The sequence below is a fragment of the Mus caroli genome, chromosome 11 (genome assembly GCF_900094665.2).
Source record: "Mus caroli chromosome 11, CAROLI_EIJ_v1.1, whole genome shotgun sequence".
In the NCBI taxonomy this organism is placed as follows: Eukaryota; Metazoa; Chordata; class Mammalia; order Rodentia; family Muridae; genus Mus; species Mus caroli.
The window spans coordinates 19,195,975-19,208,474 of record NC_034580.1 but is presented as its reverse complement, the minus strand read 5'-3'; the positions used below and the strand labels follow the sequence as shown (position 1 = coordinate 19,208,474).

Below are 12,500 nucleotides of genomic sequence, written 5' to 3'. Positions count from 1 at the left end.
CTAAAGATTTTAAAATCTGTTTATTTATGAGGAAATTATATTGCCTGTTCAATGGAAAAATGACACTTAAATTTCTATATCAACTATTTCTATTACTATCCATTTAAGTTTGGGTAAAATATGTTTCCAACGTGCCCATAATAAAACCTTTTAGAATACATTCAGACAAGTTAACAATATGAATACTGAAATTCATTCTATCGTACAATGTAACAAAATTACCTTCTCCTAAATGCTTCCAGATGTGTCTTCAGCATAAGCAATCCTCGTTCTATAACTGTGAGACTTGAGTGTGATTCTTGTTCAAGACTGCTAGAAGCTATCATGAGACTTTCCATGCACTTACTAATAAATTCTTGCTCCTTTTCCAAACCCGTTTTACCTAAAACCCAGATATATACTTATTACACTTTTACATCTTTATTTATCTGTATTAAATAAAATGAACCAAACTGAAGCTTAATCAAATCTCTTCACATGAAAAGGTACTTATTAGAACTGCAATGCCTGTTAGTCCAGCACTCAGGAAACTTAAGCAGGATTGAGAATTCTAGGCCAATTTAGGATACATAGCAAGACTGAGTCTCAGAAAAAGAAACACAGGCTGGAGATGGCTAAGCAATTAAGATTACTGACTGCTCGTCCAGAGGACCCAAGTTCAATTCCCAGCACCCACATGAACCATCTTTAACAGCAGTTCCAGGAAATCTGAGGCCCTCTTCTGGCCTCTATGGCACTGTACAATATGGCACACATACATACATGAAAACAAATAATTATAAATGTATCAAAAAAGTTTTAAAGAAACATGTACAAAGAGAAATCTTGAAATTTTATCAAAATTAAATTGTAATTAAAAAAAAATATTTCCAATTACTTACCATTAATATAGTAGGAGTTAATATACTGAATGGCAGCTCGACTGACATCACCTGATTGTGCTCTTAATGCAATACCCCAAAATTGGTCCATACCACACAGCTAAGAAATAAAAATAAAACATTTTTAAAATTTTGTTTGTTAAATGATGACAGATTATCATTAAAATACCAAACATGAAAGTGCACACAAAATTTGATATTTTATAAAGTATTAAGAGGGTAATTTATAGTATATGGAATTAATGAAATAATAATTAATAAAAGCTTACAAATTTCCTCAATTAATGAAGGACTTTTAAAGTCAATTGTATTTATTTATAAAGCAGGAAAAGAATATGATGCTTAATAAATTATACAGTATAAATATATAAAACAAGTCACAAAAGGATAATAATTTAGCATAATGCTTCAATGCTTTTCATCAGAGGTAAATTGATAAAGCTACCAATTTCATAGTCACAAATAATATAGTGGACACAATAAATTAATTATTGTTCAAATTAGTGATGTTAACTATGAGATAATAAAAGAAATGTTTCAGCTAAAGGCTACGCAGAAATAATTTAAGTGAAAGGTCTCAAAATATGGGCAGAGATATAGTCTTCCAATGGATAATCTAATAGCCTGAGTGAAGATCAGCTACCAGAACACAGCTATTAATTAGGCAAATAAAAACTACCATATTGAAATTAGTAAATTTAAACTCACTAATACTGGTGTTAAGAAAAAAACCGTAACAAAACAAGCCTCACCATCACAATACAAACAAAAGCAATACTAGAAAGATAGAAAAGCACATATTACACCCAAGCAAAATTATTGCTCTGTGAGATAACATCTCATGTTGTCTCACTATGTATCCAAGGATTAACCAAAATCCCTGACCCTCCAGGATCCACCTTCCAAATCCTGAAATTAGAGTTGTTTACCACTTTACCTGCTTGGTTTATGTAGTTCTGGTATTGAAACAAAGGGTTTTGTGCTTGCTGAGAGACCATTCTAACAACTATATCACCAGCTCTAAAATTATTCTTTATACCATAGAAATTATTAGCTACTTTCTCGTGATATAAAACTATAAAAATAAAGTTACTAATAAATTAACTAACAAGAAGAATGTGCAACAAAAAATTCCTTTGAATAATAGTTTATAATTAGAAGAATATAATGACAATCAAATACACCGCAGCCATCCAATAATGGAGAAGAAGCACATGAGACTACAAATTTATAGGAGTGTGCACTCAGTTAATCATAATGAATGATCTATATGGATTGTAAGAGAAAAAAAATCACCATATATTATTGATTAGTATATACTGCTATAGAGAGAAGCTATAGCAAATAGCATGTGGATTTCAGAGCCAGTGAAGTGGCTCAGTGCAAAAAAGAGCCTGAAGCTAAATCTGGTAGACAGATTTAGATTCCCCAGGAGATACTAGAAAAAGCAGGTTGACTCCTGTAAAGTCATTCTCTGACTTCCACATGAACAAAAGTGTACACACGTGCAAATTAAGTAAATAATTTCACACAATTCCAAGATCTGCAAGGAGAACAACAGAACAGGCATCTCTCCTAAACAAACCACAGCACATATAAGGCTTTCTAGTGCAAAACCACAGTTCTCTTTAGAAATTAAAATAAAAAGGGGAAAAAGGGAATCACACCAGAATTGCTTTCAAAGTTAAAAATACAACATTTTAAAAGTTGAAATAAAATTCAACTTCATAATAATGCCAAAGTTTATAGAAAGAAAACTTAGTAATATAATTTCAAGACAAAAAAAAATTGATCTGTTAAGTCTAAAGTATAAAAATAAGTCTAAGCATTACCTCAGAGTTTGAGCCACCATCATAGGCACTGGTAGCCAATCGAGCCAAGTTACAAAGATGCTGAAACAGGTTTAAGCCCGTCATGCTAATTGTTTCAGGTTTAAGCTGGGGCATCTTAAGGAAAAAAAAATGTTAAATTCTATTATTACATATAAAATTACTAATTTTACTAAAGAGAATGCAGAATTAAAATTACCAGATTAGATTTGGCTAAACTATAAACATTTGAATAATTTAACACACAAAGCCTGAACAGATGTATACTTCAAATAAAAGTACCTGCCTGATGTGTGCTTCAATTTTCAATATATATACATGAATGTTTTATATACATATATGAATTTTCAATATACACATACATATGAATACTGAAAATTGAATTTATAGACACATACAACCAAACTAGGGGAACTAAATACACACAATCTGCTTTTTTTGGTTTTTTGATTTGTTTTTTGTTTTTGTTTTTATTTTATGTGAGTACACTCTTGTTGTATTCAGACACACCAAAAGAGGGCATCTGATTCCATTATAAATGGTTGTGAGCCACCATGTGGTTGCTGAGAATTGAACTCAGGTCCTCTGGAAGAACAGTCAGTACTCTTAAATGCTGAGCCATCTCTCCAGCCCCAAACAATTTGTTACCTATTAAATACCTTGACTTTATATACTTAAAAGATAATCAAACTAAATGTATTTGCACTGAAGAGAATAATACATGATAAATGGCATTTTATCTGTACCTTACCCTAAAACTCATTTGTATATACTCTGACACAGAGACACTGAGTTTAAGAGAACCTTACTAATCAACAACAACAAAAACAACAACAAAAACATTAAGAAAATTTAAAGAGCCAGGAGGTGGTGGCACATGCCTTTAATCCCAGTACTTGGGGAGCCGAGACGGGAAGATCTCTGAGAGTTCGAGACTGGCCTGGTCTACAGAATGAGTTCCAAGCCAGCCAAAGCTGTTACAAAGAAACCCTGTCTTGAAATAAACAACAAAACAAACAAACAAAACATTTAAGAATGAGAGAGGAGAGCCGGGCAGTGGTGGTGCAGGCCTTTAATGTCAGCACTTGGGAGGCAGAGGCAAGTGGATTTCTGAGTTCGAGACTGGCCTGGTCTACAGAATGAGTTCCAAGCCAGCCAAAGCTGTTACAAAGAAACCCTGTCTTGAAATAAACAACAAAACAAACAAACAAAACATTTAAGAATGAGAGAGGAGAGCCGGGCAGTGGTGGTGCAGGCCTTTAATGTCAGCACTTGGGAGGCAGAGGCAGGTGGATTTCTGAGTTCGGGGCCAGCCTTGTCTACAAAGTGAGTTCCAAGACAGCCAGGGCTACACAGAGAAACCCTGTCTCAAAACAAAACAAGGGGGGGCGGTCCTTATTTTTAAGACACAGTCCTCTGCAGCCCAGACTGACTTCCAACTTGCTATGCTGGACACTTGAATGCCTTATCCTCTTTCCTCCATAATGTACGGTCACACCCAACACACCTTATCATCACTAATGTTTGTTATACTTTATAAAATAAATGAATACCTACAGCATATGACTTTGGTGAAGAGAAACACAGACTCATACTGTCACCACTATACTTCCTAAAAGGTCTTTCAAATAACATATGGGTGTGCTAGCTTATAATTGGCCAGAAAACACCAGAAGATAAGCTGAAATTACATTAATTTAGTTCAAGAAAATTCATAGATGTGGGTTATGGGCACACATTTCACAACTGGACAATCATTTTTTAATTAACATTTATGATTACTACCATACATAAATATTATTCTAATTACTCCAAATTCTCAAATAAGTAATAAACAACATTTACAAATAAAACTAAATTTACATTTAGTTAAAATATAACATGACAGGAAAATCTGAATTAGAAAAGTTATATAAGGATCATCAAAAACTGATGCATTTGTCCTATTTAAAAATTATGTAAGTGAGAGGAAGACAAGAAGTCATATTTGAAGAGATTTGAATGCATCTAGAAGAATATGCAAATCAAACTTCTAAGATGTAATTACCTTCTCCAGGAAAAGATGTTTATAGGTCTCCATTCCCATTGCATGTTGATCTTTACTTCGAACTTGATTTAAAAACCAATGAAGTGCATCATCATAGCACTCAGAGTCTTCTACCAAACAATGCCATAAAATGTCCACTTGCTCTAAGCTTAACCCTAAACAGAAATAACATATTTTGTACATTATGAATTTAGGAGGTTAGGAGTGTCAAACAGGACCTTTGCTACATAGCTCACTCTAGTCTTGTACCTGACCTGCCTGCACCTGCCAAGTAACACAATACTGGTGAGTTGGACATCTGCATTTTATATATTATGCAAAAAAAAGGTATACTCTCTCTTTGGACACATATGTATATGTAGTTTGTTTTTATAAATACATATATTATAATTACTAGATCAGTAGTAATTCCTTATGGTTTTTTGTCTAGAAATTTTAAGTCAGGAATATACAAAACACTTTGGTCCTAATTCACTGTATTAAAAGCAGCTAGACGGGGCCTAGCAAACACAGGAGTGGATGCTCACAGTCAGCTATTGGATGGATCACAGGGCCCCCAATGGAGGAGCTAGAGAAAGTACCCAAGGAGCTAAAGGGATCTGCAACCCTATNGTTGGAACAACATGATGNACTAACCAGNACCCCGGAGCTCTTGTCTCTAGCTGCATATGTATCGAAAGATGGCCTAGTCGGCCATCACTGGAAAGAGAGGCCCATTGGACTTGCAAACTTTATATGCCCCAATATAGGAGAATGCCAGGGCCAAAAGAATGGGAATGGGTGGGTAGGGAAGTGGGGGGCGCTATGGGGGACTTTTGGGATAGCATTGGAAATGTAATTGAGGAAAATATGTAATAAAAATATTAAAAATTAAAAAAAAAAAGCAGCTAGAGCCAGATATGTAAAGGAGCTGACTGAGCACATTTTATATAAAGTATTTTAAAACAAATTCCACAACTTATGCTCTACAAGTAGAAACACCAGAGCTAGAGACATGACTCAGCAGTTTAAGAGCCTGTACTACTGTTTCAGAGGACCTATCACCTATATTCAGCAGCTTATAACCACCTATAACTCCAGCTCCAGAAGATCTAACATCTCTGGCCTCCATGAGAACCAACATACCTACACAAAAACACATACAACACATACCTAATTAAAAAGGAAGTATTGCATAGACATAATCACTCATAATTAAAAACAAACAACTTAAAAACCGTTACATGGCTGGGGTAGAGCTCATTAGCACAGTGTTTTGCCTGGCATAATGAGGCCCATGAGTCAATCTTCAGCAACACCAAAAAAAGCAAAGCATTCTAGAAGAATCATAAAATAATAGGTCTAAAATTTATGTAGGGTTCATAAAGGGCAAACAAATCACTGTATTATGATAACAATAACTGGAGAAAGGTAATCAAAAATATTTTTGATGATTCAATTCTAATGCTGATAATTACAAGAGTAGAAGGCATGCCCAAAAGCTGTCTACGGAAATAAAGGCCAGCAATCACTACTTTTATACACTATGGAAGAGATCCTTATGAAGAACAAAGCAAAAGTGCAAGAAATGAGGTAATGCAAAGGATTAAGCTAGTTCTCATGCCAGATTCAAATGAGATATATAGAGTACTCTGACCTAAGAGTCAAAGTATTCTCAAGTATAACAAGGAAAAACAGATACAGAACTCTGTAAAATGAAACACAAAACATCACATGCAATTACAAGTCTGAATAAGAATTTAAGAAAAAATAAACAACTCAAAGGATTTTTAACCTCAGGAGTTCATTCCAAAGTCTACTCTAGTTTTTTTACAGTCTGGGAAGACAAAGTATGGAAATAACCAAAATCCCCGTAATTACTAAGAATCAAATGGCATTCCACAGTATCAAAAAACATTCACTTAAGTATCAATATACTCTGAAAGGCTTATCATTCAATAACAGTAATCTCAGCACTGGGGTCATATGGCAAAAGAAGTTTAAGTTCAAAGCCAATTAATGATATATAAGCAGTTTAGGACAACCAGGGCCATACAGGGAGACCCTGTATCCAAAGAAACACACAGAGTTATAGTTTGTTTTCTAGAAAGGAAGTGTATGGCTAAAAGTCAACATGAAGGGTTGAAAAGGTGTGCTAGCAGTTACAAGTGCTTGTTATTCCTCTGGTCAAGAAGGAGGTGGAAAGAAAAAGAAGGAGGAGGACAAGAAACACAAGAAGCACAAAGACACAAGAAGGAGAAGGCTGAGGCCCTGGCCACCCCAGCTCCTGCAGTCCCTGCAGCTGTTTCTGTTGCCATCACCACATCAGCACAGGAAGAGCCTGCAGCAGCAGCAGAGCCCAGGAAGGAGTCTGAGAGTGAAGCTGAAGACGACAACCTTGATGACTTAGAGAGGCACTTATGGGAGAAGGCCCTGGGATCCATGCGAAAGGTTCAAGTGTCCCCAGTCCTAGGCGGACATGTTTGTTATGTTGTAAATTTTATTTGGTTTGTACTCAGTTCAATTTCAAAAGTTGCTCAAATGTGTTTGAGCTTTAGACTATAACATTTGTTGTAACAATTGCTAGGCTGAAGTTCACCATGTTTAAAAATTGAAGTGGGGTGGGGGGTGGCATGGATTTATATTACAAAGGTTTCCATGGTGTATTAGTGGCATTCTTTCATTGACATTTAGAGTAAAATACTTTAAGCCAAAAAAAAAAAAGTCTCCTTATTAAAAAAGTGGTTTTGAATATTGCTGGCATTCTTGTGGTTCCTTTAAATGGTCTTGCCTTTCCCCAGAGGTTGGTTTTATTTCTTTTCTCTTCTTCTTTTTTCTTCTTTTTTTCTTTCTTCCCTTTTCTCTTGAATCTTAGCACCCACATAAATTATGCTTCCAACCTTGTATAGGTTTGTAAGCTTGCCCAGAAGTGAGACCACTGTTGAAGCAGCACAGAGGTTTGCCTGAGTGAGTGTTCACTCTGTTGCCTGTGGAGTCTGCTGTGTGGCAGGCTCCCAGCCCTAGAGCTGCAGGGCCGCCCTGTGGGACAGTTCCTAAGCTGATTTGGAACCCTGGGTTTTCTCTGTCAGTTGGTTTTGTTTTGTTGACTTCTTCTCTTTTCTTCCTCTTTTGTAAAGGCGACTTCCTAGACCCTGGGCAGACCCTACAGTTATATACATTTGTTTTATGGTGGCTCCCATTCATGTTTCTCCTCACTCTTCCAATTGGTAGCCACAACTGAAGGGCTCATGTATTTGGTGGGCTGGAAGGGCCTGGGCAGTGTCTTGGTTTCACTTGTTTTATTTTATTTTTTAACTAAAGCTATATAAAGCTTGTGGATTAAACAGAATAAATTAGTAAATTTAAAAAAAGAAAGAAAAATGAGGCTGGTCTGATATGGAGACACAGGAAAGAAGTGAGAATCAGTGTAATGAGAGAGAGAGAGAGAGAGAGAGAGAGAGAGAGAGAGAGAGAGAGAGCGCACATCAGTCAAAAGAACCACAGTTCCTCCTCCATGTAAGAAAGCCACTATGAAGATTTGGCCCCTATTCTTAAATCTACAAAATTGATCTGTACTTGGAATAAAAAAGATAAAATATCAATGAAACAGCTTAAATTACTTGAAATATGACTGGAGCATCCAAATACCCAAGCAATTTTTTAAAAAATTAACCTTAAGTATAATGTTTGTGACTGTATTTAAATAAAATTTCAGGATTCCACAAAATAGTGATAAAAGATGTAGTTACCCTAAGGCGGTATTTTCTCCTATTCCCAATGTTTTTGTTTTGTTTTGTTTTTTTTCAATGTTTTATTTTTAAGAAACATACTTTACACCTTGAAAAACTAACATTTGAAAGCAGTAAAGCCAAAGAGAATTTATCATGGTCATTCTTATAGTTTTAATAATATCCTAAAAAAATGTAATAGTTCATGCTCAAAGATAGATGTAAAAGTACTTAAAATTATTATAAAAATCCATGGGGATTTTATTTAAAATGTCTATCAAAAATGTTTTAATTAAATGTCTGATGCCACCATATAGATAGGTTAATGTACTTGTCACCAAGGCTAACAACAGGACTGCTCTCATGTATTCTTAACACAAATGCACATACAAACATAGAAACAAATATAAAAGAAACTGCAATCTTACTGAAGTGATCAGGGGATCCCAGGGTTGAAAACACACAGGTCAAGAACTGCAGTCGGACTTGAACTTCGGCACTATGGCTGTACCTACAAAACCATAGAAGAATTAGCACAGGACCCCATTCGTTCTTCTTCTGTGTACTTTTAAACCAGGGTCTCCACGCTGCAGATGAAGGATAGCCTTGAACTCATGGCAATCATCCTGTCTCACACCTGGCCAAACACTAAGATTACAGGGCTAGGTTAACACACCCAACAAGATGCGATATTTTAGAAGATATTTGATATTCCTAGTCATAACATGCACTAAAAATGTACAAATTCCATACGGTTCATAATACCTCATTGTCTTAATTATACAAATGGATGCATTAAGAAATTCATGGAAATTCCAAGAAGAAAATAAAGCATACTTTCAAATTAGTATTTTTAAGCCTTTTAAAAATTTTTTTTAGATTTTTTATATACATGAATGTTTTGCCTGTGGCAAAATTAGAAGAGTCCACCAGATCCCCCCAACCTGGACATATAGGCTTAAATTGCTAGGCCAACATACAGCAGCTACCAGCCTAACTGCTAACGAACATCCAAGTTAACAGATAATTATGACAAACCCACACTAGACTATTACACATCCTGGAAGAACAGAGAAAGCACTCTAAGGCAATCCACACCTTTTATCACTATTTTGTGGAATCCTGTAATTTTATTTAATTACAGTCACAAACATTATACTTAAGGTGAATTTTTAAAAAAATTGCTTGGGTATTTGGATGCACTTGGGAGGCAGAGGCAGGCAGATCTCTAAGTTCGAGGACAAGCCTGGTCTACAGAGTGAGTTCCAGGACAGTCAAGGCTACACAGAGAAAACCTGTCTCGAAAAAACCAAAAAACAAAAAACAAAAAACAAAAAAAAAAAAAAAAAACTCCAAAGAGAGTGGAATATATGCCTGAAATCACACCACCCAAGGACTAACTAAAGAACTAAAGTTAAGGTCAACTTAGGCTTTACAGTCAGTTCTAGACCAACAAAATCCTGCTCAAAAAGTAAATAAAAACTGAGTGGTAGAAATACATTGTTGGACATAAATCCTAGGTCCATTCTTCACTACATCTGTGTCCTTGGGTAAGTTATTTGCTATTTCCTATCTTTAGAGATCTCATTTGTAAAATGGGACTGTCTTCCTCAAAAGGGCTGCTGTATATCATTAAAAATAGCACTTGATGTCCTACTGATTCACACAGAAACTCACATCTGTCAGTAACTCCAGGTTCCCATGCCCACTCTCTGTCCTTCTGCAGCCAATAGACATTAAAGTGATAAAGCAAGTAACATTTGTGGGCATGAAAGCAAAACACTCATACACATAAAATAAATAACTTAAAGATATATTCACAATTTTAAAATCAAAGTCCTACTACATTAGAAAAATATTAAAGATTTCTGGATTTTATGGGGGTGGGGGGATTTTAGCTAAGATTTCCCTGTGTAGCCCTGGCAGTCAATTCATCCTATAGACTAGGTGGTCCCCAACTCAGGGATCCACCTATCTCTGCCTCAAGAGTGCTGGGATTAAAGTCCTGGGCTACCACCATCACTTGGTGAAAATGTTTACTTTTAACTCTTAACAACGATTTCCAACAATTTCAATAGTGAAAATTAACCAACCCAAGTTAAACTAACTTTACTAAGAATTATGAAAATAACTTCCTAAAAATCTTGCAATATCTGATTTCTCCTATAATTTTTATAAAAATATTCTATTTTTTATATATTAATGGAAGAAAAGCAGAAAATTATCTGTCAGAGGACAAGAAGTCATATAACTCTCTCAAAACATTACTTACAGTGCATGCTTTTGTCTGCCTTCCCTTATACCTTGAATGTAATACACCAGATTGTCAAAGAAAAGCTTCATCATGTTCAGTTCTTTCTCTGCCCACCTGCCCAATTAAAAGGAAATAATCTTAAAAGGGAAAGAGACAGAGAACAAAAGGAAGAAAGTTTACAAAATCTTCAAATGTAGAACTTTTTGTTTTGGTTTGGCTGTTTTTTGAGATAAGGTTTCTCTGTGTACTCCTGGAACTTTCTCTATAGATCACATTGGCCTCAAACTGCTGGAATTATAGACACGCATCACCATGTCTGGCTGACAGTACACATCTATAGTCTCAGCACATGGGATGCAGGTAGATCTCTCTGAATTCAAGGCCAGCCTGGCCTACTTATTAGCAAGTTTCAGGCTTGCCAAAGCTATAAGACTATATCTCAAATTTTTTTAATTTATTGAGCTGGAGAGATGGCTTAGTGGTTAACAGCACTGGCTGTTCTCCCAGAGGCCCTAGGCTCAAATTTTAGCACCCACATAGCAGCTTACCACTACTACTTCAATCCCTGGGGATAAGACACTCTTTCTAACCTCCATAGGCATTGGACCCATAGATGCTCAAACACACATACAGGCAAACACATCCATACACATAAAACTTAATGAAGTATGTAAAATAATTTTAAGGTAAAGCAAATATTATCATTTTGTTTTTCAAGTGTATGGGTATTTTGCTTAAGTGTTCACCTGAACACCATTTGCATTCAGTGCCAAAGGAAAAGAGAAGAGGCTGTCAGACCCCCTGAGACTGGCGGCTTTAAGTTGCCATGAGGATGCTGAAAATCAAATCCTAGTGACGGAATGCTCTTAACAGTTGTCACCTCTCCAGCGCCTGTAATTATAAAAAGTCAACGCCTTGAAGGGACAAAAGCGCTGATTTGTCTTTTCTTTGTTTTGGAGACTATTGCATGAACTCACTACAGTCTAAACAGAAAGCACCATGGGAAACATACCAACAAAGTGAGATTGTCAACATGAAAAAAAAATATACAAACCAAAGAAAAAAGCTTAAGAGAGTGATATATGATATGCCAAAATGCTGAGTAACTGGAAATAGCACAAGAGCTCAGAGCTTTTTCCTACCAAAGCACTATCCTTCAAAGAAGTATTTGAGCATTAATTAATTATAACTTCTCCATAAATATAAAGAGTAATATGGCAATATTAAGGTTATCACTATTATAAGGTGGTTTTATACCACAGGAGTTCTCTGCAGTTCTCTCTAGAGTTGGAGCACTGAGTGCTACAGTATTATTCTCAAACTACAAAGAAAACAAAGATCTACTAATAGTTAATCATGGTACATGGTTAAAAGACCAAAAAAGAGGAAAAACATTTTTAAATTATGGAACCCAATTTTTTTTTTTAGTCACAGTAAAAGCCTGGCAATATAAATTTTCAAAGACCTCTTAACAAGTATTTTGTATCATGTAACCACTTACATTGTAATCCAATGAGTATCATAACTGCTTCCAAACTGCTGAAAAGTACCAAACAGTTTTGGAAGAAGACGAAGTGAAATCACCACTGATCTGAAAAAAGAAAAAGCACAGATTCATAGATAAAACAAGTAAGTGACTCTAGGTTTTTAACAGAAATCTGGCCCTTAAGAATCTCAAGTATAGGGGGCTGGTGAGATGGCTCAGTGGGTAAGAGCACCCGACTGCTCTTCCGAAGGTCCAGAGTTCAAATCCCAGCAACCACATGGTGGCTCACAACCATC

At 35.7% G+C, this 12,500-nt stretch overlaps 1 protein-coding gene across 4 annotated transcripts in view; it reads right to left on the bottom strand.

The window, feature by feature from the left end:
* Positions 1 to 12,500, bottom strand: part of Usp34 (ubiquitin specific peptidase 34) — a 189,400-nt gene that overhangs the window by 106,199 nt on the left and 70,701 nt on the right. For all 4 annotated transcript variants that reach the window (XM_029483281.1, XM_029483283.1, XM_029483282.1 and 1 more), the window contains 7 exons: positions 12,220 to 12,309; positions 10,737 to 10,832; positions 8,893 to 8,975; positions 4,758 to 4,912; positions 2,714 to 2,827; positions 882 to 981; positions 223 to 382 (listed from right to left, as the gene is read on the bottom strand). In XM_029483281.1, coding sequence (XP_029339141.1) covers positions 223 to 382; positions 882 to 981; positions 2,714 to 2,827; positions 4,758 to 4,912; positions 8,893 to 8,975; positions 10,737 to 10,832; positions 12,220 to 12,309 — 798 coding nt within the window. The remainder of the gene's footprint in view (positions 1 to 222; positions 383 to 881; positions 982 to 2,713; positions 2,828 to 4,757; positions 4,913 to 8,892; positions 8,976 to 10,736; positions 10,833 to 12,219; positions 12,310 to 12,500) is intronic.